We start from the raw sequence: 24,450 nt of genomic DNA, 5'->3' as shown, positions 1-24,450 counted from the left end.
CCACGACCACCGCTAGAGGCCAAGGCAGAACCACACACGACACAGGCAGAGATACATGAAATAAACAGCCATTCCAAACAATTCCATTTTGTGAGATTTTATTTTTCAACAACATAACCTTGACAAACTCGTAATACATTATGCTACTTTTTTTTTATTTAAAAAAAGAGGAAGTTTAGCAATATGGTTTTATTTATCTTTTTTTTTGTACTTATAGTCTAGCATAGAATTCAGTCGCTAAAGCCAATCATGTAGGATTGTGATATACTGAGAATGAGGCAACTCAACCCCCCCCCCCCCCCCCCCTCCCCGTGTTCGACAGCCAATCACCATCCAGTATCACCCGCCCTGTCCCCCACCCATATATAAGCCAGAGCAAACCAAGGGGCGACATGCTTTCTCCACCCGAGGGAAATCATACAAAAAAGAACACATGAAAGCACAAAGTCCTAAAAATGTGGAATCTGGTGAGAATTTGTACAGGTGTGATTCCAGTACAGGCCACCGGGTGGCGGTGTGGCGCCTATGCGTACAGGTCATCGTCATTGTCCTCGTTGAAGACGGGGCCGGTGCCGGTGCCTCCGGAGCCCTGGCTGGGCCCCGTGCCCCCCGTGGTGCCGGTGGGAAACCTGGGAGAGGGGAGGGGAGACCGTTACTGACGCCACGACCACCTGGGCGAGTGGGAGCGCGGCGCAGACAGCGCCCCGCCTTAAGGGAGGGATGGGGACGTAGAAACGGCGCCCTACCTGAAGCTGCCGAAGCCGCGGCTCTGCTGCAGCGTCTGGGCGAACATCTCGTATTTGCGGATGTCGTTGTCGCTGACGGAGCGGCGGGCGAAGCGCATGGCCTCCTCGAAGTGGTCCTTCCTGATCTCAGGGACCGGGTCGTCCTCCTCCACCTCCTGGAGCAGAGAGAGAGCTTCACAGTCTACAGCCGCCGCCCCCCCGGGGTCACCATGTTACAGTCTACAGCCCCCCCCCCCCCCACCGGGGTCACCATGTTACAGTCTACATGTTACTGTCTGTCCTGCCCCTAGCGGACGGGTCTGTCTGTCCTGCCCCTAGTGGACGGGTCTGTCTGTACTGACCACAGACGGGTCTGTCTGTCCTGCCCCTAGCGGACGGGTCTGTCTGTCCTGCCCCTAGCGGACGGGTCTGTCTGTCCTGCCCCTAGCGGACGGGTCTGTCTGTCCTGCCCCTAGCTGACGGGTCCGTCTGTACTGACCACAGACGGGTCTGTCTGTCTGTCTGTCCTGCCCCTAGCGGACGGGTCCGTCTGTACTGACCACAGACGGGTCTGTCTGTACTGACCAGACGGGTCTGTCTGTCCTGCCCCTAGCGGACGGGTCCGTCTGTACTGACCACAGACGGGTCTGTCTGTCCTGCCCGTAGCGGACGGGTCTGTCTGTCCTGCCCGTAGCGGACGGGTCCGTCTGTACTGACCATGGCGGAGGGGTTCGTCTGCCTCTCGCGCTCCCTGCGGATCTCGTTCTCGATGCTCTCCCTGATGGCCAGTTTGCACGCCCGCTGGCAGATCTCTGTGAGGTCGGCGCCGGAGAAGCCGTTGGTCATCTTGGCCAGGAAGTCCAGGTCCACGTCCTGTTGAGGAGGAGCCACACAAAGCATTGAGACGACTTCCCAAGGACCCTTGGTATAACGCAGGGGTTTCAGAGACTTCCTCAAGCGTCGAGGAACCCCACGATATATAGATAAAACTACAAAAGTCATCTTTTGTAGTTTTATTCTTGTTTGGATCTTTTAAAAGTTACACGGTCATGGGCTTGCTCATGTAACATCCCACCGCCCCTTCTGGGATGAACGACCATCTTAACCCAACAGCCAGCGTTGGTGCGACCTGGCCTGCGTCCGTACGGACGCAGGCCAGGTCGCACCAACGCTGGCTGTTGGGTTAAGATGGCCGCGTCCTCCACCCGCGTCCTCCGCCCACCTTGCTGATGGGGCTCTTGCGCAGGTTGGCCTTCAGGATGTTGATCCTGCTCTTCTCGTCGGGCAGGGGGATGTAGATCAGCTGGTCCAGGCGACCGGGTCTCAGGATGGCCGGGTCGATGATGTCCGGTCTGTTGGTGGCGCCGATGATGAAGACGTTCTTCTTGCTGGACATGCCGTCCATCTCTGTCAGGATCTGGTTGATGACGCGGTCGGCGGCGCCGCCCCCGTCCCCGGCGTTGCCGCCGCGGGCCTTGGCTATGGAGTCCAGCTCGTCGAAGAACAGCACGCAGGGGGCGGCCTGGCGAGCCTACGAAGAGAGAGACGGAGACCCAAGGGTGTGAGACCTCGCCCGTGTCCCAAACGGGCTGGAACCGGGTCCGACCGCGGGGGCGGTCCGAGCAGTGTTGGGAACGTTGCTTTAAAAAAGTAATTAGTTATAGTTACTCACTACTTGTTCCAAAAAGTAACTGAATTACTCTATAATAAAAGTAACTAGTTACCAGGGAAAGTAACTATTTACGTTACTGTAAAAAAGGAAAGTTGCTATGTGTCAAGGAATTTGGATTTTTCTAAGCAGTGTTCACCTGGCCTTAATGTGTTGACTGGTTGAACTGCCCATTCAAGGCCCTGATATGCTTCCAACTGAATTTTTATTTGCTTGGTTGCAAAGGCTGTGGAACATCTGCCGAATACTGCAGAAAATGCCAACTTTTCATCGGATTGCTCCGGACTCGCCATTACTGCTGCTTCATCTAATCTGTTTGTGTGTGCGCGTGCGGCGCGCGTGTCCTGGCTTGTGTGTAAAAACACTGGCTCCGATTGGCTACCATGAAACATGACTGCCTTAGCCAATCATAATCGCTTATCTCGTTGTTAACCCACCCGGTCTCCTCACTAGCAGTTTGTGTTTGGAGCCAGGGGTGCGTTCGGATTAGGCAGTTTATTCAATCAATTCATAGTAACGCACTGCATTTAACGTACAGTAACAGTAACGGCGTTGAAACAACGGAAACGGTAATTAGTTTGATTACCCCGTTACTGAAAATATAACGTCGTTACCCAACCCCGTTATTTTAAATGGCGTTATAACAAACTCGGTCTGAGCGGAGGTTCCTCGGGTCTTACCTTGTCGAAGATCTCCCTGACGTTGGCCTCGGACTCTCCGAACCACATGGTGAGCAGCTCGGGCCCCTTGATGGAGATGAAGTTGGCCTGGCACTCGTTGGCGATGGCCTTGGCCAGCAGGGTCTTACCGCAACCCGGGGGTCCGTAGAAGAGCACGCCCTTGGACGGGGTCATGCCGAACTTCAGGAACTTGTCTGGGTGCTCCACGGGGTACTAGAGCACAAGGAGAGGAGGAGAGATGAGCTGTACTGCGTTAGTCAACCTGTTAACCTGGGGCGGCACCAGGGTCCAGATCAAGGGAAATCAAGGGATATTTAGCATAGAAAACGAATTTGCGATTAATGTGAGTTAACTATGACATTAATGCGATTAATCACGATTAAATATTTTAATCACTTGACAGCTCTAATATATATACATTCCAACGGTTCATTTTAGACCGTGTCCAGATCAACGGTCTCACAACATTTCTGATTGTTTTTACTCTTTATATTATAGAAGGGGGGCTCCGACGTTTAGGCTTTGGATCAAAGAGGTTCCTCTAGCTCCGAGGACCTCCTCCTGGTTCTCCAGTAAGGAGGTTCTACAGTAAGGAGGTTCTCAGAGGACCTCCTCCTGGTTCTCCAGTCCTACCTGCACCAGCTCCTGCAGCTCCCTCTTGACGTCGTCCAGGCCTCCGATGTCCTCCCAGCTGATGTTGGGGACCTCCACCACCGTCTCTCTGAGTGCGGAGGGGTTGCTCTGGCTGAGGGCCCACTGCAGCCACAGGTCACAGCGTCAGAACAGGAGCGGGGGAACGGCCACACATCACTAGACTGGTTAACCCACGCCCATTCGGACAGGGTTTGAGTTCGCCGCTTAATGCTTGATGCATGTTCTAGTTAAATCTAGAACAGCTCATCTCCTCTAGGAATTAGTTTACGATCCCTGACGAATACAATTAATAAACTAAACCAAGTCATCTATTAAACAGCTCAAGTAACAAAACACTTATTTACGTTCCAACACTGATCATCATATAATAAATACAACCGAGGGCAGCACAAATAGACCACAGGATGACCTTTGACCCCAGAGGTCTGCGGGGTCCCTACCTTGAAGTCGTCCATGGTGACGGCCAGAGAGTTCATGACCTCGGCGTCGATGGTCTCGTCCTCCAGGTCGATGAGGTCCATCTTCTTCCTGATGGCCTGCAGGGCGGCCTCCGAGCACAGCGCGGCGAGGTCAGCGCCCACGTGGCCGTGGGTCTCGTTGGCCACCTGGACGACCAATCACAGGCGGGCGTCAGGATGGAACCAAGGCACGCAGGGAGGGGGTCTAGCTGCTAGCGGGCCGACCGGGAGCCAGTCCGCCTTGTAGAGGCACGGGTCCCATCTGTGGTCCTATGCTACACGGCTCCTCTGTTCCCCAACCCACCCACTGTCCGGTCGTTAAGGCACCAAAAGCCCATAAAAACAAATACGCAGTCCAAATAAATGTATCATAAATCAAAGAACACATTTGTAGTTGCAAGCGATCATGTAAGCGATGCCAGGTAATCCTCACACCATTAACCTGATTAATTTCACTGAATTTTAGATTAGCAAATGGCAGCCAACCCGTGTTCTTAAATACAATTGACTGAGTGACGTCGTCTGTAGCCAATCATCTAACCGGAATGACCTCGACACAGAACAGACTACACCAAAACTATTGCTGTCTGTGTTCCACAGAATACAGATTTGCCGTTGTACAATGTCACATTATGAAACCTATTCATCCAAATCACTGAATGAAACTAAATAGAGACACGTTTCCCCAAAATACATCAACTTACATCAAAAAAAAGAGGAACTATTTGTGTCCAGCGCACCCCTTCCGCTCAAGGTACATGCACCTCGTTTCAAGATCAGATGACGGCGGTTTCCCGTCAGCGATCAATACACTCAATAATGCAGGAGCAGCACAGACCTGCTCCAGGTCCACGTCGTCGGCCAGCTTCATGTTCTTGGTGTGGATCTGAAGGATCTCCAGCCTGCCGGTGGAGTCAGGGATGCCGATGTCCACCTCCCGGTCGAAACGCCCTAAAGGAGCAGGAGAAACCAGTCAACGCCCGGCCAGCCTCTACTGCAGGACCATGGCTCATCCAGCCACCAACACCGAGGGGAGCTATGTGCAGTCTGGAAGGTTATCTCTGCAGTGAGGGACCCTTTGATGCACAGGAGACCCGTCACGGAACCCACTACGGGCGGTTGGACAACTTCAAAGCCTTATAGATCTGTAGTTCACCAACGCTTCACCGAGAGCAGCAGAGATCAAACACACACGCCCGGTCATCAGATGTGTGCAGACTGGATCTATAGCCGTGGAGTCCACCTCCTAGATCTCATATCCAAGGGCCCACTCACCGAATCTCCTCAGGGCGGGGTCAATGCTGTTGGGTCTGTTGGTGGCTGCCATGACGATGACGTGGGCCCTCTGCTTCAGGCCGTCCATGAGGGTCAGCAGCTGGGACACAATGCGCCGCTCCACCTCGCCGTGCGTCTACACAGGAACACACCGTCAGCCACACACAACGCACACAGTCAGCCGCACAACGCACAGTCAGCCACACACACAACACAGGAACCCACAGTCAGCCACACACAACGCAGGGCAGGAGCTATGGGAAGACTGGTCCACGTAACTAAGGACTGGGAGCTATGGGAAGACTGGTCCCCGTAACTAAGGACTGGGAGCTATGGGAAGACTGGTCCCCGTAACTAAGGACTGGGAGCTATGGGAAGACTGGTCCACGTAACTAAGGACTGGGAGCTATGGGAAGACTGGTCCACGTAACTAAGGACTGGGAGCTATGGGAAGACTGGTCCACGTAACTAAGGACTGGGAGCTATGGGAAGACTGGTCCACGTAACTAAGGACTGGGAGCTATGGGAAGACTGGTCCCCGTAACTAAGGACTGGGAGCTATGGGAAGACTGGTCCACGTAACTAAGGACTGGGAGCTATGGGAAGACTGGTCCACGTAACGTGATCCTGACTCAGGACTGGGAGCTATTTAAAGACGTATTGGCACCATTAGCATTGATAAATATCTAAATATAGATATGAATTAAAATTGCGGTTCATTACATTTTAAGACATTACTTGCCCTCCCTCGGTTTGGAATTTAAAAACGGGGTTCCATGTTTACATCGAGCATCACTCCGTGACGAGACAACACCGTCCTCAGATAAACCACATCCCTGAGTATGGCCCGGCTCCATTCCAATACATAATGCAGCGGCCGGTGGCTTCTGGTTGCGTTTCATCACCTTCTCTCTCTTGGGGGCGATGGCGTCGAGCTCATCAATAAAGATGATGGCCGGAGCGTTCTTCTCCGCCTCCTCGAAGGCCTTCCTCAGGTTACTCTCACTCTCTCCCGCCAGCTTGCTCATGATCTCAGGGCCTGGAGGAAACACGCGAGGGATTCAACACCTGGTGCGTCTCAGAGCCATCAGGCCAGTTTAGGTAGACGATGGTAATCCGAGTTTAAATCTCATGATGTAATCAAAATACTGTTGGGAGGTACATTACTGCACAATGCTAAACTGGAATGAGGAGGACATCTGTACGACGCTAAAGATCAGTCGGCACTGGGGGACGGGGAGCGATGTGACGCACCGTTGATGAGGAAGAAGAAGGCTCCCGTCTCATTGGCCACGGCTCTGGCGATCAGAGTCTTTCCTGTTCCTGGGGGTCCGTACAGCAGGATGCCACGGGGGGGCTGCGAGAGAGAGGATCAGTCATATACAGGCAGCTGCCCTGCAGAAAGCTAGTTCATTTACCCAAGAAATGGTTAAAGATGGAAAACTATCGTTCCTAAATCAACGTTTAACAATCCAACAATAGAACCTCTTTATAGATCACAAGTAAGTTGGACTATGTTACGGTTCACTGGTGAGGTACGATAATGTTACGGTTCACTAGTGAGGTACGATAATGTTACGGTTCACTAGTGAGGTACGATAATGTTACGGTTCACTAGTGAGGTACGATAATGTTACGGTTCACTAGTGAGGTACGATAATGTTACGGTTCACTAGTGAGGTACGATAATGTTACGGTTCACTAGTGAGGTACGATAATGTTACGGTTCACTGGTGAGGTACGATAATGTTACGGTTCACTAGTGAGGTACGATAATGTTATGGTTCACTAGTGAGGTACGATAATGTTACGGTTCACTAGTGAGGTACGATAATGTTACGGTTCACTGGTGAGGTACGATAATGTTACGGTTCACTGGCGAGGTACGATAATGTTACGGTTCACTAGTGAGGTACGATAATGTTACGGTTCACTAGTGAGGTACGATAATGTTACGGTTCACTAGTGATGTATGATAATGTTACGGTTCACTGGTGAGGTACGATAATGTTACGGTTCACTAGTGATGTATGATAATGTTACGGTTCACTAGTGAGGTACGATAATGTTACGGTTCACTAGCGAGGTACGATAATGTTACGGTTCACTAGCGAGGTACGATAATGTTACGGTTCACTAGTGAGGTACGATAATGTTACGGTTCACTAGCGAGGTACGATAATGTTACGGTTCACTAGTGAGGTACGATAATGTTACGGTTCACTAGCGAGGTATGATAATGTTAAGGTTCACTAGTGAGGTATGATAATGTTACGGTTCACTATTGACGTGTGGTCCTAATATGGCTGGGCGATTAATCGAATTTTGATCGCGATTTTTCTTTTATAGAAATTGCCGAACAGTTGGATACAAATCTGGACATTATTTTCTGTTTGACCATTTTTTGTATATTTTTTTAAGCGGAAAGGCAAAGTTATCATTTACAAAGTGGTTTCTTTGGAGAGAAATTATGAATAAATGAATCATGTTTTCAAACTCAAAATAATCGAGATTTCAATAATGAACAAAATAATTGTGATGATTTTTTCCACAATGGAGCAGCCCTAGCGCCTAATCCTCCCAGAAGGTCACCTTGACTCCTATGGCCTTGAACAGGGCAGGGTGCCTCAGAGGAAGCTCCACCATCTCCTTGATCTGAGCCAGCTGCTTCCTCACTCCTCCGATGTCATCGTAGCCGACCTCGTTCAGGGAGTCCTCCTCGTCCTAGAGGAGCACACAGAGGTAGATCTGAGTTCCCGGGCTCTCGTGTGTGAAGAGTTTCCTTCACTGTTAGACCTGATCAGGACACCCACCTCTCTCCTGATGGGCTCGCCCTCGTAGTGGATGACCGTATCCGGGGCAACGATGCAGTAGGGAGAGGGGTCCGTCTCCACCACCTTGAACTCGACCGCACGCATGCCTCCTCTCACCAGGAAGATGTCCCCTGTTTGTGGAGGAAGCAATTCAAGGTTACGCTCAGTGTCTTGGGCTAAATGATGGTTTTGCTGCTGAACAAACGGATAGAAACAGGATATTCCACCGGTACGCACCCTTGCGGATGGGCCTGTAAGCCTCCAGGAAGTACGGCTTCAGGTAGACCTCAAACAGGTTCCCAGTGATCCCCTCTACGGTGTCGTCGATGGGAAGAACATGGATCCTCTTTCCGTACTTGACATCGGGACACGGCTGGATGCTGCAGGGAGGAGTCCGCTCGGGTTAATAAACACATCCAGTTGGTGGCAGGGTAACTGAAGGCTCAGGGCACCCATGGCGGCACCGCAGCGGTGCGTGGGCCTACCCGATGACGTCGCCCAGGCGGACCCGCAGGTTGTTGCGGACCACCCTGTTCATGCGGATCTTCTCATCGGAGCAGGTGTCGTCGGACAGGACGATGCACACCGTCTCCCTCCTCTTCTTTCCCTTCATCAACACTGTGTCTCCACGGAACAGCTGCAGTTCGTCCATCTTGGTCTTCATGGTAAAAAAATAAATAATAAACCAATTAATACAAGCTTGATTAAGATTCCAACTTCACACAACATCAATAGGTAGACGGATAGTGTCTTGTTTGTAAGGGGTAAACACATCAGTCTGTAATACAGAACTATTTTAATAGCAGGAGAGCTGTACCTGAGACAGGGAGACCACACTGTTGTCCTCATTAATGGACTCATCGACCATAAGCCTGTTAGGCCTGTGTTTCTGTTTGAGGATCGCAGTGGACAGATCATCATTTTTGGAGCTGTTGATATAAGATAGAAACCAGTTAGACGTCAACAAGGAAGAGTACCGGAGGCACACATTGCATGTTGTGTTCCCCAGGGGAGGGGAAACGAAAAAGAAAGGAAACCTAAAATGATTTGTTGAAGTAAGCAAAGAGCGATTAAAAGATAATAAAAAAAAATACGAGGTTGAAACCATTTTGTAAAACATCTAAAACAATAAAACCGACATCTGTGTATAAATGACATACGATGCGTAATTAATAGTCACAACCAGGGGACAACATCGGAGCTCGCTGCGTCTCACCAGCTTGCGCTAGCTTGGTGCTAATGCTAGCAGCAGCTCGGGGCTAACGGAGCCCAGATGACACAGCAAAAGGATATTTCCAAACTTTTACTCCGCAAGCCCCTTAATTCAAATTAAAACACGAAGTTCCGCTTCCCGAGCTACAGAACTGTGCGCCCACGACCCGTGAGGAGGTCTGACCCTAACCGGAGGACCGGGGATGAAACAAGGCTTTATAATGTCAGTCACAGGGTTGATGTGGACGCACTGGTTGTCTAGCATGTTAGGCTAACGCTATGCTAGCATCTCTGACAGCTCCGCGTGACGGCAGCTCGCGTACTACTGCCGCAGCGGGTTCCCAACTGCCACTAACCGGTCATGGTTAAGGTGTATCACAACCTCTTAAAAATCACATTAAAATACATCAGTAGCTCCAAGCGCCAGGCAGCAGTAAGCCGCTGGACGGCCTCGGCCTAGCTAGGCTAGGCTATCAGCAGCAGATGACTGCGCTTTGTCAGCAGGCGACGCTAGCATCGTTAGCTTCAGCCAGCTGGCTGAATGACAACACACTTCTGACTGAATCTGCTCAATTGTTCAATGTTTCTTTTTCGGTGAGCGGTGTTGCACCGCCGTCCCGTCCCCCACGGAGGATGGAACGGACGGCTCTCCTGGAGCTTTAGCCCCCGGAGCTAAAGCAGCTAACGCCGTCAGTATTGTGATGAGCAGCGGTTCTCCGGCGCTAAAGTGACTCATCTGCTCAGAAACCACGGTGAACGTTCATCTGTGGAGGAAGGGGTTCTTACTCGCTCCCCGAGGCCATGGTTGTCCCCTGGATTGGTTCGTATAAATAAAGGAAATGTAGCTTTGTATCTGGCTTTCTCTCTCGGCGTTTTCGGGATTTCGACTCGACAGTTCAGACGCTTCGCATTTCTTTATGGTTATACGACGGCCTGCCTCGATGCTGGATCCTGATTGGTCGAACCAACCGTGGCCAGGAAGTCTGTACACGCCCACCAACTCCGGTGACCAATCAGAGAACTGTTTGCTCGAGGTTTGGACCAACTGCGACGTCAAATCTATTTACCCATTGGCCCTTTAAAACCCGTCATCATACGTCGTTCTTCCAATTGAGCGACACCGCGTTGATAAGGCAACATAGTTTAACATGCGACACTGTTACGTCTCATCGGACCAGATCATAATGTAAAAGATAATTATGTTGTTTATGAAATAATATTTCAGAACAGAGTCAAAAAACACATAACACTGATGATTAATTGGGTTTATGTTGTGTCAAGGTTTTAATCAAATTAAATCATTACCTGTAATTGCACATTACACATTCCTTGATTGGATAATAGTTCTCTCCCTCTGATTTAAATCCTTATTGGTAAAGTGCATTCATTCATTTAATTTTTTACATGACAAAGCTAGCAACAACTTAAATGTAACATGTTCTCATCAGGTCAGTGCATGCATGTAAACGGTGGATTGAAAAAGGTTTCAGTCCCAAATGTCCGTATTGTAATTCTGTGCTACGTCTGTGTCAGACTCTGTACTCGGCTGCGGAGAACCCTGGGATCCAGCGAAGGACTTGATCTGGGCTCTTGTAGGTACAACGGAAGAGTCCTGCAACGCAAGACATTTAGGGATAGATTAATTATTCATAACCAACACCCATTGGTCATGTACATATACAACTCTGTTTACTAAACTACTGAACCAGATTATCATGCATGACATTTTTTCCCCCTCAAACATAAATCCCAAACGTCTCTTGTGACCAAATGCTCAGTATCTGTGGCCAGTGTTGAATATTATTTTGTGCATATTCTCCAAAGACTTGATATGGAACATATCAACAGGGCGCAGGGGTCCAGAAGATGTTCTCGAAAGCTCCATCTGGTCGATCATAAAGGACAACATACAAAGAGTTGAATGAAACCAACATTAACCCTGATAGAGTGGTTTGTTCTATTGGCTCCTTATCCTCGCTGAGAGAGTGATACATGTGTTTGGAAAACGCTCCTATTTAAAAAATATTATACAAATATAATAAATAAATCAAAAACCTTTACGACTATCTTTTTGCCCTTATCGCATTTTGTTTATCTCCTCGGCAGAAGTTCTGCTTAAACAGTGTTTTATATACCTTTTCCTTTAATCAATAGAAATAAACATTTATAGATATATATGCACGCGAAAACAATCTTTCCCCTCCGGGTTCCTTTGATGCGTCTCAGGAATATCTCTGTAAAGACGGACTCATCGCGAAAACGCCTCGTGCTGTAGAAACGCTGTAATAAATGTTAAAGGCGCTGGTTCTCCACCAAAAAAAAGTGGAGCGCATCAAGCCTGCGTCTATCCAGCGGCTGTATACAAACATTCAGACGAGGAGGAGATTGCAGTTGTTAACCCTCTTTAATGTACAGTTAGTAATTCAATTCACGAGGGGCTGTATTTAAAGCTAGAATAATAATACAAATAATTTTAAAAAGAAATCAACGCAACTCAAACGCCGCCCAGCTGGTGGGGGGGGGCGATGACGTCATCAAAAAGACGTTTCCGTGTGGACGGTGTCTTACTCGGCAGGTGATTCAGCAGCCAGGCTCCTCTCCCAGCAGGAGGCCGCCTCCCGACGTCTGTCCAGCCTCCAGAGCACCTCCCCCAGCCACAGCCCTGCGCCGACACCCCCTGGGGAGACAGCGGGCGGGGGCACAGATAGACAGCAGACGCAAGGCGAGTTTCAGATCAAGCATGCGTTGAGTTGCCTCGCATAACATAATGCATTCTGGGATCAAATTGGCAGAAATGCTGGTGATAACTTCCCTAAGCGACATGTCACATGACTTTAAAAACTCGCGGGAGATCCCTCCGTCTGCATTTCTGTGCATAAGGTCTCAAATAAATGCGGACATAAGACACTCCCCTCATCATATCAAACCGTTGCCCTGGTTGGTTGGAATTACCACATGGAATTTCCCACGTGACATATTACGTAACTCCTTTCAAAGAGGCGTGTCCTCTCCACACTATGCTTGTTCAAACTACGAGAAGTGCACCTGTGTCCGGCTTGACGTGTTTCTGACGTTAGTTCCGGCGGATGTTCTCAAGTCTCGTTCATGCATGCGCGCAAATGTAGACGATCTGTAACACGCCTACACTCTCAGTTAGAGCAGTTAGTGAGTGGGGAGAGTGTGTGTGGAGGAGGGCTGGTTTAAGAAGCCTCGCCTGGCCTGAGTCTGACTGATGGACTCTAGGGTTGGGGGAGGCTGCACACCTGTTGTTCATTGAGTGATCGATGTGCAACAGGTTCAACCAGCCGTCTCCTGCTATCTCTGTGGAGACGGCTGGTTTAACCTGTCAAACAGTGATCACTCAATGAACAACAGGTGTGCAGAGTCCAATCGGTCGGACTGGGAAGTTATTTGCAGGTAGAACTAGTGTACGGACCAGGTGAAACCTTTTGCCTTTTGAATATCTGGCAGGGGACAACAGATGAAAACTAGCCTGTTGATTAGTGTGCAATGTCCCTGAACTAAACCAATAAAATAAATAAAACCAGTGTGAACCAGGTGAACCCAGTGTACATACCAGGTAAATCCAGTGTGTGTACCCGATCACACCAGTGTGAACCAGGTGACACCAGTGTACGTACCAGGTGAAACCAGTGTGCGCACCAGATTAAACCAGAGTGTGAACCGGGTGACACCAGTGTGAACCATGTGAAGCCAGTGTGCGTACCAGGTTTAACCAGAGTGTGAACCAGGTGACACCAGTGTACGTACCATGTGAAGCCAGTGTGCGTACCAGGTTTAACCAGAGTGTGAACCAGGTGAGCCCAGTGTGCGTACCAGGTTTAACCAGAGTGTGAACCAGGTGAGCCCAGTGTGCGTACCAGGTGCGACCAGTGTGAACCCTGTGAACCCAGTGTGCGTACCAGGTGAGACCAGTGTGAACCATGTGAACCCAGTGTGCGTACCAGGTGAGACCAGTGTGAACCATGTGAACTCAGTGTGCGTACCAGGTGAGACCAGTGTGAACCATGTGAACTCAGTGTGAACCATGTGAGCCCAGTGTGCGTACCAGGTGAGACCAGTGTGAACCATGTGAGCCCAGTGTGCGTACCAGGTGAGACCAGCGCGCTGAGCTGCAGGTCCCCGAGGGCCTCTCTGAGCTGGTCCCTCTGGGTGAAGCAGACTCCGCGGCCGGCCAGCGAGAGCCCCTTCAGCGTCTGGAGGGAGCGGAGTCCAGCCCCGGGCCGCCCGGAGAGGTCTCCGGAGGGGGGCGGGGGCGGGGGCCCTGTGGGGGACACAGACCTCATGAGCCATCGGGAGAACCAGGTCCCCTTCGATGGAGCGTGACCAGACACAAGACAACCAACGCCAAGTAACAGATCGCTGTTATGATGAACTGATTTGACATTGTTTGATATTGATATGAATGATTGGTAGAATCGTCTCCAATTTATTCATTATTTCTAATTTCTTCCTTCCATCCACGAATGAAAGCAAATCTGAACAAATAAAGAAACGCTTACCGTGGGTTTTAAAACACACCTTCCCCGTTAGGTTGATACACCTGCAACACAGACACACCTTCATCATCATCATCATCATCATCATCATCATCATGACATCACTCTCACGCTGCGCCGACCCCTCAGTCAGACCCCGAAGGACCCCTGCACCCCCAGGACCCCCCAGGACCCCCCAGGACCTATCAGACCCACCAGGACCCACCTGGACCCCTCAGGAACCCCAGGACCCCCCAGGACCCATCAGACCCACCAGGACCCACCAGGACCCCCCAGGACCCGCCAGGACCCGCCAGGACCCCCAAGACCCACCAGGACCCCCCATAACCCCCAAGGACCCACCAGACCCACCAGGACCCCCCATAACCCCCAGGACCCCTCAGCCAGACCCCACAGCGCCCCCCACGGAGCCCACCTGGTGTAGCAGGTCACCGCCTGCTTCCAGTCCTCCAGGGCGGCCTGGCAGTGTGCCTGGAGCAGGTGGGCCGACCCCGCCCACAGCACCACGTCCAGGGGGTCCTGGTCCCGGTCCTGGTCCCGGTCCTGGTCCTCCGAGGGGTCCCCCAGGGTGAGCCTCTGGGGCAGCAGGTCCAGGGTGGCGCTCAGGACCTCGTCGCAGAGCGCCCAGCAGTCGGGGCCCCGCCCGGCCAGGAGCAGGGCGGCGGCGGCCTCCAGGTAGAGCTCCGCCCCCCGCGGCGAGGCCTGGACCGGGGGCGGGGCCTGGACCGATCCCGGGGGGACCTGAGACGGGACGGCCACAGAGACCCGTGAGAGACCTCGTCCTCCAGAACGGCCTCGTGAATGGAGCCACTGCTCCGCTACGTTCAGCACGGTTTATCCTTCACCATCCATCTCACACCTTGAATTTCTTTGTCTTTTTTTTTTTAGATTGTTTGTGTTGAGTTTAAAAGCCAACGACAGACGGCGGTATTATGGTGAGGTATGGCTCTGAGGTCAGCTGGGTCTGGGTAAGGGTTACAGACCCCCCCCCCCCGGAACAGTAAGCCAGGCGGTAGGGGTTACAGACCCCCCCCCCCCCCCCCCCCCCCCCCCCCCGGTACAGTAAACCAGACGGTAGGGGTTACAGACCCCCCCCCCCCCCCCCCCCGGTACAGTAAACCAGGCGGTAGGGGTTACAGACCCCCCCCCCCCCCCCGGTACAGTAAACCAGGCGGTAGGGGTTACAGACCCCCCCGGTACAGTAAACCAGGCGGTAGGGGTTACAGACCCCCCCGGTACAGTAAACCAGGCGGTAGGGGTTACAGACCCCCCCCGGTACAGTAAACCAGACGGTAGGGGTTACAGACCCCCCCGGTACAGTAAACCAGGCGGTAGGGGTTACAGACCCCCCCGGTACAGTAAACCAGGCGGTAGGGGTTACAGACCCCACCGCGGCACAGTATCCCTCTTTAGTTGGACGGGGTTAAACCTGTTTTACCGCGTGTTGAGGATCTGATTGGAGGTCGGCCAGCAGGTCCAGGTAGAGCTCCACGCCCTCAGCCACCCTGTGGGCACAACACAGGGTCAGCCCCTCACCCCTCACCCCCTCACCCCAGGACCACCCCCTCACCCCAGGACCACCCCCTCACCCCCTCACCCCTCACCCCAGGACCACCCCCTCACCCCAGGACCACCCCCTCACCCCCTCACCCCAGGCCCCTCACCCAGGACCACCCCCTCACCCCAGGACCACCCCCTCACCCCCTCACCCCAGGCCCAGGACCACCCCCTCACCCCCTCACCCCAGGCCCAGGACCACCCCCTCACCCCAGGACCACCCCCTCACCCCCTCACCCCAGGCCCCTCACCCAGGACCACCCCCTCACCACAGGACCAGCCCCTCACCCCCTCATCCAGGGTTCACCCCCTCACCACCCCCCCACCCCCTCACCCCCTCACCACCCCCTCACCCCCTTTGGATCAGAGCGTCACTAAAGCCCCCGGTGCGAGCGAGGAGCCCGGAGCCCTCACCGCCCGTGGAGGACACAGCTCAGGGCCAGGCGGCGCTGCACGCTGGGGGCCGGGGGGGCCGACAGCAGGCTCCCCAGCGCCGGGCTGCCCAGCAGCAGGGGGGCGCTCAGCGGGGACACCTCCGCCGTCATGCTGGGGGCGGCGGGGGGCGGCAGCCTCAGGGCCTGGGGGACAGACGGACGGACGTTGACCGAGGGCTTCTCCAACCCGGGGTCGTTCAAGCTCCTCGCCGGGTGTATCGGTCCCCTGATATCATATGGGGTCGCAGGAGGGCCCGATCCGCCCTGGGTGTTGTGTTAAAGGTCCCATGACATGCCACCAGGTGGGGGTGTGATAAGCCTTACACCTAGATGTGCGCTGGATAGATCCGTCTACGAGCCCGCCCAGTGGACTGTAGCCAATGTTGCTCATCTGTCCGTCACACATCTAGGTGGACACGCCCCCCTGTGATGTCATAAGGGGGCCGATTTTCTAAACGGCTTGTAACGGCTAATCATACTCACACCTGGTGGCATGTCATGATGGGACCTTTAATAACCAGGGGTCATTCAAGCCCTTCATCGTGTGTATTGTTCCCCTGATATCATATGGGGTCGCAGGAGGGTCATGAACGGCCCTAGATGTTATTTTAAAGGTCTCCGACGTCCTGTACATAAGAACGGGCTGAGGATTCACAGCCTTGAGCAGACACGCGTGGGGAGTGGAGCGATGTGATGAGGAACTGTTGAATGGTGTGTGAGTGTGAGAGTGAGAGTGAGTGTGTGTGTGTGTGTGTGTGTCCCACCGTATTGAGCAGCCGGAGACCCTCCACCAGGGCCGTTACGTTCCCCAGCTGGCGGTAGACCTCAGTGCTGTGGTAAAGTGCGGAGACACAGTGGGGCTCCGTCTCCATGGCCCTCATGAAGCACAACAGCGCCATCTGGGGGCGGCCCTGAGCACGGCGGGGGAACAATCACCCCCGCGTGTTAGAGGGGAAACCGAGCGGGCCAGGGCACTCGCTCATACGCAGGTTGTGAATGAAATCACGGCCTGCAACATCAGAACGGTGTCCATCAAGCAAGGCCTTCGGCGCCATTTTGCGGCGGTATAGACCTCTGAAGAATAAGTCCCGCCTCCGAGGCTCCTGGTTCCATCGGTCAAATGTCTGGGAGATAACACGGGGGGTTTAGGATGATCGTACATAACAAACTCTGCAGGCGGCGAAGAAGTAAAAGCTGCTCACGGTTTGAACTACACACACTTTCCATCCAGATTCCATCTTAGCTCAGGAGGTAGAGGAGTTGTCTTGTAACCGAAAGGTTGCTAGTTCGATCCCCAGTTCCTCCTAGCTGAGTGTTGATGTGTCCCTGAGCGAGACACTTAACCCTAACTGCTCCTGACGAGCTGTGTGTCAATGTGTGTATTAATCGATGTAAGTCGCTTACGATAAGAGCGTCTGCTAAATCTCCTAATTGTAATTGTAAGTAGTTCAAAACGTGAGCAGCTTTTACTTCTTCGCCACCTACAGAGTTTGTTATGTACGATCATTCTAACCACCGTGTTATCTCCCAGACATTTGACGAGGGAACCGGAGCCTCGAAGGCGGGACTTACTCTTCAGAGGTCTATCGGGCTCAGGAGGTAGAGCGGGTTGGCTCATCACCGGAAGGTTGCTAGTGTGGAGGTGTCCCTGAGCGAGGGGGACACGCTGACCTCACCCTGACTGCTCCTGACCAGCTGGCTGTCGCCCTGCGAGGTGGACACCACCGTCGGTGTGTGAATGTGTGCTAAGCTGTGGTATGCCCTGCCTCTCGGGATGCACCAAAGCACAACCGTATCTACTTCAAAAACAGTCAAAAGCACTTTTTTTTTTTTAGCTCAGCTTTCCTTTCCACCTCCAGTTTTCTACTTGCAATGCCTCGTTTATTTTCCCTGTTTTTACTAGTTTTCATCCCTACATCTGGTGTGCACTTTATGCCCTATGTAGTGTTTGCGTCCCCTCTGAGTGTTTCTATGTGTTTTTCCCTTTATACCTTGCATCCTTGTCCATCCTGTGTAAATCTCCGTCCTGTACGCTTGCTCTCTGACTGTCTGTGTATTAGGTCTATAGTGTCAGTGTCTGATTGCTTGACTATATGTACTTTTTATTGACTATATGTATCTTATTTGTACAGTGCCCTTGGGTACCTTGAAAGATGCTTTTATAATAAACTGTATTATTATGAATGGGTGAATGTGAGGCAATATTGTAAAGCGCAAATCTACAACCAGCGAGGTCAATGGTCCAACTTGTCCAATACTTTGTCCCGTTGCAGTGATGTCACAGCCTAGTAGCACGTGAACGAAGCAGCACTCGTACACCTGATGAATAATAATGAAGATGGAGGAGGTCAGGCAGGCGTCTCCCCGCGCTGACGAGGGACAGGTGTGTGTCTCACCGTGTCGGAGAGGGACAGGTGTGTGTCTCACCGTGTCGGCGAGGGACAGGTGTGTGTCTCACCGTGTCGGCGAGGGACAGGTGTGTGTCTCACTCACCGTGTTGGAGAGGGACAGGTGTGTCTCACTCACCGTGTCGGAGAGGGACAGGTGTGTGTCTCACCGTGTCGGCGAGGGACAGGTGTGTGTCTCACCGTGTCGGAGAGGGACAGGTGTGTCTCACCGTGTCGGCCAGGGGCAGGTGTGTCTCACTCACCGTGTTGGAGAGGGGCAGGTGTGTGTCTCACCGTGTCGGCGAGGGACAGGTGTGTGTCTCACCGTGTCGGCGAGGGACAGGTGTGTGTCTCACCGTGTCGGAGAGGGACAGGTGTGTGTCTCACCGTGTCGGCGAGGGACAGGTGTGTGTCTCCCTCACCGTGTCGGCGAGGGACAGGTGTGTGTCTCACTCACCGTGTTGGAGAGGGACAGGTGTGTCTCACTCACCGTGTCGGCGAGGGACAGGTGTGTGTCTCACTCACCGTGTTGGAGAGGGGCAGGTGTGTGTCTCACCGTGTCGACCAAGGACAGGTGTGTGTCTCACTCACCGTGTCGGAGAGGGACAGGTGTGTCTCACCGTGTCGGAGAGGGACAGGTGTGTGTCTCACTCACCGTATCGGAGAGGGACAGGTGTGTGTCTCACCGTGTCGGAGAGGGACAGGTGTGTGTCTCACTCACCGTGTCGGAGAGGGACAGGTGTGTCTCACTCACCGTGTCGGCGAGGGACAGGTGTGTGTCTCACCGTGTTGGAGAGGGGCAGGTGTGTGTCTCACCGTGTCGGAGAGGGACAGGTGTGTGTCTCACCGTGTCGGCGAGGCAGCGGCCCGAGAGGACGTGTGCCTGGGCCAGGACGTCCCGGGGGGCCGGGAGGGAGAAGGCTCTCTGGAGCTCCGACAGAGCGTCTGAAGGACGGCCGTCACTCAGCCACTCGGCCCCTGGACGGAGACCCATTTATAGAAACGTTAGCCATTGATTTGTTTTAAAAATAGATCTACATGTCTATTTCTCTCCCCAGGAACGGTTTGAGTGTAAAGTGAGTCTCATACTCCTCAAAATATAACTCTGGAAATAGTCTGGTGTCTTTCTGACTCCTGCTGTGGCTAAACTGATTGTTCATCCCCCCCCCCCCCCCCCCCCCTCAAAAGCCCCTCCCCCAAAACACGGGACTAGCTCGCTAGCATTAGCCACAGGTCTGCTAGCCTCGAGGAAGAATCAGGCGGCTTTAGAGGGAGGGAGACAGACAGGTGGGCCATCCAATCACTTCCTTCTGGCTGAATGACGTGATTGGACGAGCTTGTTCTAGGCCTGCAGAAGCCAGATGAGACTGGTTTCTAGTGTTTGTCAGAGCGTTGGAATCATTGATTACTGTCGGATGTTAAGAGAATTTCAACAAATATGACAAAAATGATGTGAAAGGTCCCATGACATGCATCCAGGTGTGAATGTGATTTGCCGTTACAAGCCGTTTTGAAAATCTGCCCCTTAAGACATCACAGGTGGCTGTGTCCACCTAGATGTGTGACGGATAGATGAGCAAAGTTTGCTAAGGTCCACTGGGTAGGCTGGTAGACTGACCTATCCAGCACACATCTAGGTGCACACGCCCACTTGTGATGTCAGATTTTCAAAACGTCTTTTAACAGCTAATCCCACTCACACCTGGTGGCATGTCATGGGACCTTTACTATAAAGGCCTCCGCACGCCTGAAGTAGCTTAAGTCCCGTCGTCGTAGGACGGCTCAGACCTCGGGCCACGACGGTGCAGACGTCCAGCAGCTCCGTCAGCCGCAGGGGGTCCGCCACCAGGCGGGGGGGCTCGTGGTCCGACGCAGACAGACTCCTCTTCCTCTCCTCCTCCTCTTCAAGAGCAGACAGTCTGTCCGACAGAGAGGAGAGCTCGCCCTGCGACATATGAAGACAGGAAACCACCGCATGACCAGGCCACTGTCGTCAATGTGATGTTGACACTAAACGTGTTTAAACGCAAACTGAGGAAGAAACTCTGATTTGTTTCCGTTCTGGTCGACTGCCGCTTCCTCTGTAGTAGACTATTACAATTTGAGTCGGCCCCTCACTAATTTCTGACCAATCCTGTCATCCCTTCCTGATTGGTTCATGGAATCTATCTTGCCTGTCAATCACAAATGCGTGAATGCAGAAGTTCTCAATGGAGGAGATGAGCAGGGAGGGGGCGGAGACTAGAGGGACAGACCGGATTTATTTTAAAGATCTTGCTCTCCTGCGCTCTCTCTCATCACATCTCTCCACTCTGACGTGCCACACGTTGCAACTAACGGCAGCCATCTTAGACACAGCCTCAGGTCCCCAACGTGTGAAGATGAGTTCCTCAGCTTCAGGTCCTCTCTCTCTGTGTGTGTGTGTGTGTGTGTGTGTGTGTGTGTGTGTGTGTGTGTGTGTGTCTGTGTGTCTGTGTGTGTGTGTGTGTGGACTCACCCTCAGCTCCTGTATGTGTGTGAGGCGGTTTGAGGACAGCCACACGGCCCACTGCAGGCAGAGCAGCCGCAGCGTGCCGACCGCCAGGGGCCCGTCGGCCACGGCCCTCAGAGCAGGGCCCCAGAGAGAGGGGGCCTCAGAGGAGGGGTCACCGGTCGTCCCCCCACAGGTCCCCCCCGCGACCCCGAGAGCTGAGGGGGTCAGAACTGAGCGACATTGACTTCGTTACTAGTTAATAATTTTAGAAAACGTTTGAAATCCAAAACAACAAACTGTGACAGTGGTTTCAAATCAATTAGATTTAATTTGTGCAGCCCTTAAAACACAGGTACAGCCTCAAAGGGCTCAACAGGCCGTATATTTATATATTTATGAACCGTAGCTCCTTGAGTGAGGAGCAGGTAGGAGCACCTTGCTCCAGGACGCCCACTGAGAGACTGTGGGCGTGGGATAACACATTACCCCTAGTATATATAACTAGTATATATGCTACACGTGAACCTGCTAAAATGGCGCAATTTGATTGCGTTATCTTGCTCACATCTATTCCACACTATATATATATATACTATACTATATACTATATACTATGTACTATACTATATATAGAGCCAGTGCTCACCTCTGTGCAGGCCCTCTGTGAGCAGCGCCTGGGCGCGCTCCGTCTGGGCCTGAGCGACGGAGAACACGCACGCGTTGAACCGCACCACCAGCTCCAGCTGAGACCGGTCCGGGGCGGGGGGCACGCCTGAGGGGAGAGAGGGTTAGGAACCAAGGGGAGAAGGAACCAAGGGGACGCCTGAGGAACAGAGAGGGTTAGGAACCAAGAGGGTTAGGAACCAAGAGGGTTAGGAACCAAGGGGACGCCTGAGGAACAGAGAGGGTTAGGAACCAAGGGGAGAAGGAACCAAGGGGACGCCTGAGGAACAGAGAGGGTTAGGAACCAAGGGGAGAGGAACCAAGGGGACGCCTGAGGAACAGAGCGGGTTAGGAACCAAGAGGGTTAGGAACCAAGGGGACGCCTGAGGAACAGAGAGGGTTAGGAACCAAGGGGAGAGGAACCAAGGGGACGCCTGAGGAACAGAGAGGGTTAGGAACCAAGGGGAGAGGACAAGGAACCAAGGGGACGCCTGAGGAACAGAGAGGGTTAGGAACCAAGGGGAGAGGACAAGGAACCAAGGGGAAGCCTGAGGAACAGAGAGGGTTAGGAACCAAGGGGAGAGGACAAGGAACCAAGGGGACGCCTGAGGAACAGAGAGGGTTAGGAACCAAGAGGGTTAGGAACCAAGGGGACAAGGAACCAAGGGGAGAGGACAAGGAACCAAGGGGACGCCTGAGGAACAGAGAGGGTTAGGAACCAAGGGGAGAGGACAAGGAACCGAGGGGAGAGGACTTAGGAACCGAGGGGAGAGGACTTAGGAACCGAGAGGACTTAGGAACCGAGAGGACTTAGGAACCAAGGGGAGAGTACTTAGGAACCGAGGGGAGAGTACTTAGGAACCGAGGGGAGAGGACTTAGGAACCGAGGGGAGAGTACTTAGGAACCGAGGGGAGAGGACGTAGGAACCGAGGGGAGAGGACTTAGGAACCGAGGGGAGAGGACTTAGGACCCCGGCCTGGAGGAACACGACGAGCCCTGACAGTAACCATCAGCGCCACTCAGCTGAAGCACCTTGGATCTTCAGCAGCAGTTTGTGGAAGTCAGCAGAACGCTGCTTCAGTCTGCTGGGGTCTGGGTCGCGACTGAACAGCTGCACTCCCTGTCTCTGAACGAAACAAGGAACCATAAGAACATGTTTAATACAGAAATAGTACGGTTATAGCCTCCAGTGTGGCTACAAGAAGTAGCATCATCAGCATAGGGTCATGAAGGTCCATGAAAGACCACAGTGACAGCTCTGAACCGCTTTAATGACGCTGAGAGACATGAATGCATTGACGTTATATTAAATAATAATCATTCATGTTTCGTGATGTGTTCCGTGATTACAGAGCAGAACGTCAATCAGTCCTCCTCATCTCAACACGTACTGGTGAGCAGAGAACATGACCAACATGCGTACTGGTGAGGAGAGCAGCTCCACTAACATTACCAACATGTATACTGGTGTGTACTGGTGAGGAGTGCAGCTCCACTAACATTACCAACATGTATACTGGTGTGTACTGGTGAGGAGAGCAGCTCCACTAACATTACCAACATGTATACTAGTGTGTACTGGTGAGGGGTGCAGCTCCACTAACATTACCAGCATGTGTTTTGGTGTGTGGATTACCTTCCATTCATCCACCAGCTGGTTATTCCCCAGGACCCAGAGACCCGACAAACTGCGCTGGCTTTCTAAATCAGCCATCAAAATGTTCCGTTACCAAACTACTTCAGAAGAACACTTTATTGTTGGGATTGTTATTGTTATTTGAACTTTCCCTCACGTCCTACGTCGACAGGAAGTACCGTCCATACAGCGCCCAGCGACTACTGCCCCCTGCTGGCAATAAGTGAACACACTAGACTAGACCAGAGCCCGTCTACGAACGGGCTCTCTCTCTCATATTAGACATTCTCTGACTAGACTACGATACCACCACCTAGTGGACAGTAAGGGAACACAGTGCCCTACGATACCGCCCCCTGCTGGACAATAAAGGAACATACAACAGACTACTTAGTAAAAAAAAAAAAGCAACAGTCCCTCGTTCGTCGAGACTTCCACCAGATGGCGCATTTGACCAATGTAGAGGATGTTCTGGAAACTTCATTCTCAGTCCCCAGCTGTGGAACTCCGATCACACCTATTTATTGACTCATTATTGCCTCATCATGTACACAGACACACACGATAACCCCTTTGCAGCTCATCCTATTGTAAACGATGGTGAGAGTGAGGGAGGTAGTGAACGACTGCAGATACAGAAACCCTTGAAGGCAGAGTGTATTGTGAAGGCATTCAATGATATCACAGACAGAATGGTACACAGCCAGGTAATGTTATTCAAAGGCAATAAGGTGGCAGAGCTGAGTCACGGTTGGGTCTGCCAGGACAGCCATTTCCTCCATCCCTCTCCACCAAGGTGACTCCCCTCTCTCCCCCTCTCCTCTCCTCTCCTCTGATCACACCTATTTGTGATCCTCCCCCCCTATCCTCTCCTCGCCTCTCCTCTTCTCTCTCCTCCCTTCCTCTCTCCTCTCTCCCCTCTCTCCTCTCCCTCTCCTCTCTCCCTCTCCTCTCTCCCCTCCTCTCCCCTCCTCTCCTCTCTCCTCTCCTTTCTCTTTCCTCTTTCCTCCCCTCTCCTCTCTCCTCCCTTCCTCTCTCCTCTCCTCTCCCCTCTCCCCCCTCCTCTCTCCTCTCCTCTCCTTTCTCTTCCCTCTCTCCTCCCTTCCTCTCTCCTCTCCCTCTCCTCTCTCCCCTCCTCTCCTCTCATCTCCTCTCTCCTCTCCTCTCCTCTCCTTTCTCTTTCCTCTCTCAACCCCTCTCCTCTCCCCCTCCCTCTCCTCCTCTCCCCTCTCTTCTTCTCTCTCTACATTTCTCGTCACGTTCCCTTGTCTCTGTATCCGTCACATTTCCCTC

General features: G+C 52.6%; 2 protein-coding genes across 5 annotated transcripts; both read right to left on the bottom strand.

Annotated features, from left to right (window-relative positions):
• Positions 1-81: 81 nt before the first annotated feature.
• On the bottom strand, positions 82-10,433 carry vcp (valosin containing protein). Of its 3 annotated transcripts, none has more exons than XM_060065637.1 (17): positions 10,273-10,433; positions 9,092-9,203; positions 8,760-8,932; positions 8,512-8,654; positions 8,275-8,405; positions 8,054-8,185; positions 6,716-6,818; positions 6,367-6,500; positions 5,462-5,597; positions 5,025-5,137; positions 4,169-4,333; positions 3,708-3,830; positions 3,075-3,287; positions 1,948-2,256; positions 1,443-1,598; positions 747-901; positions 82-629 (listed from the first exon to the last, which is right to left on the bottom strand). In XM_060065637.1, the coding sequence occupies exons 1-17, from the start codon at positions 10,287-10,289 to the stop codon at positions 524-526; spliced, it is 2,421 nt and encodes an 806-aa protein (XP_059921620.1). In that variant the 5' UTR covers positions 10,290-10,433; the 3' UTR covers positions 82-523. The 3 variants fall into 3 exon arrangements, with proteins under 3 accessions (XP_059921620.1, XP_059921621.1, XP_059921622.1); XM_060065638.1 differs by having other exon boundaries at positions 747-898; XM_060065639.1 differs by lacking the exons at positions 82-629; positions 747-901 and adding an exon at positions 1,127-1,239 and having other exon boundaries at positions 1,397-1,598.
• A 309-nt stretch (positions 10,434-10,742) lies between these two features.
• On the bottom strand, positions 10,743-23,372 carry fancg (FA complementation group G). Of its 2 annotated transcripts, XM_060065648.1 has the most exons (14): positions 23,158-23,372; positions 22,554-22,647; positions 21,504-21,629; positions 20,882-21,087; positions 20,173-20,329; positions 19,232-19,362; positions 16,762-16,908; positions 15,978-16,141; positions 15,445-15,511; positions 14,422-14,747; positions 14,010-14,050; positions 13,598-13,771; positions 12,055-12,163; positions 10,743-11,098 (listed from the first exon to the last, which is right to left on the bottom strand). In XM_060065648.1, exons 1-14 carry the CDS (start codon positions 23,233-23,235, stop codon positions 11,005-11,007), a joined length of 1,914 nt encoding a protein of 637 aa, XP_059921631.1. In that variant the 5' UTR covers positions 23,236-23,372; the 3' UTR covers positions 10,743-11,004. The 2 variants fall into 2 exon arrangements, with proteins under 2 accessions (XP_059921631.1, XP_059921632.1); XM_060065649.1 differs by lacking the exon at positions 22,554-22,647 and having other exon boundaries at positions 23,158-23,359.
• Positions 23,373-24,450: the final 1,078 nt, after the last annotated feature.

Source organism: Gadus macrocephalus, chromosome 11 (assembly GCF_031168955.1).
Source record: "Gadus macrocephalus chromosome 11, ASM3116895v1".
NCBI lineage: Eukaryota > Metazoa > Chordata > Actinopteri > Gadiformes > Gadidae > Gadus > Gadus macrocephalus.
The sequence above is the reverse complement of the archived record's forward strand: the minus strand, read 5'-3'. Positions and strand labels throughout refer to the sequence as shown.

What these genes read in the sequence shown, in the direction of transcription:
- vcp (XM_060065637.1), bottom strand. An exon ending in CTTCTTCTTCCTCATCAACG is followed by an intron (nt 6,501 to 6,715) that starts GTGCGTCACATC and finishes TGTTTCCTCCAG; the next exon opens with GCCCTGAGATCATGAGCAAG. An exon ending in GCAAGAGCCCCATCAGCAAG is followed by an intron (nt 1,599 to 1,947) that starts GTGGGCGGAGGA and finishes CCTCCTCAACAG; the next exon opens with GACGTGGACCTGGACTTCCT.
- fancg (XM_060065648.1), bottom strand. Translation starts at nt 23,235, where the DNA reads ATGGCTGATTTAGAAAGCCAGCGCAGTTTGTCGGGTCTCTGGGTCCTG. An exon ending in CTGCACCGTCGTGGCCCGAG is followed by an intron (nt 19,363 to 20,172) that starts GTCTGAGCCGTC and finishes GTCTCCGTCCAG; the next exon opens with GGGCCGAGTGGCTGAGTGAC. An exon ending in GGTGTGTTTTAAAACCCACG is followed by an intron (nt 13,772 to 14,009) that starts GTAAGCGTTTCT and finishes TGTCCCCCACAG; the next exon opens with GGCCCCCGCCCCCGCCCCCC.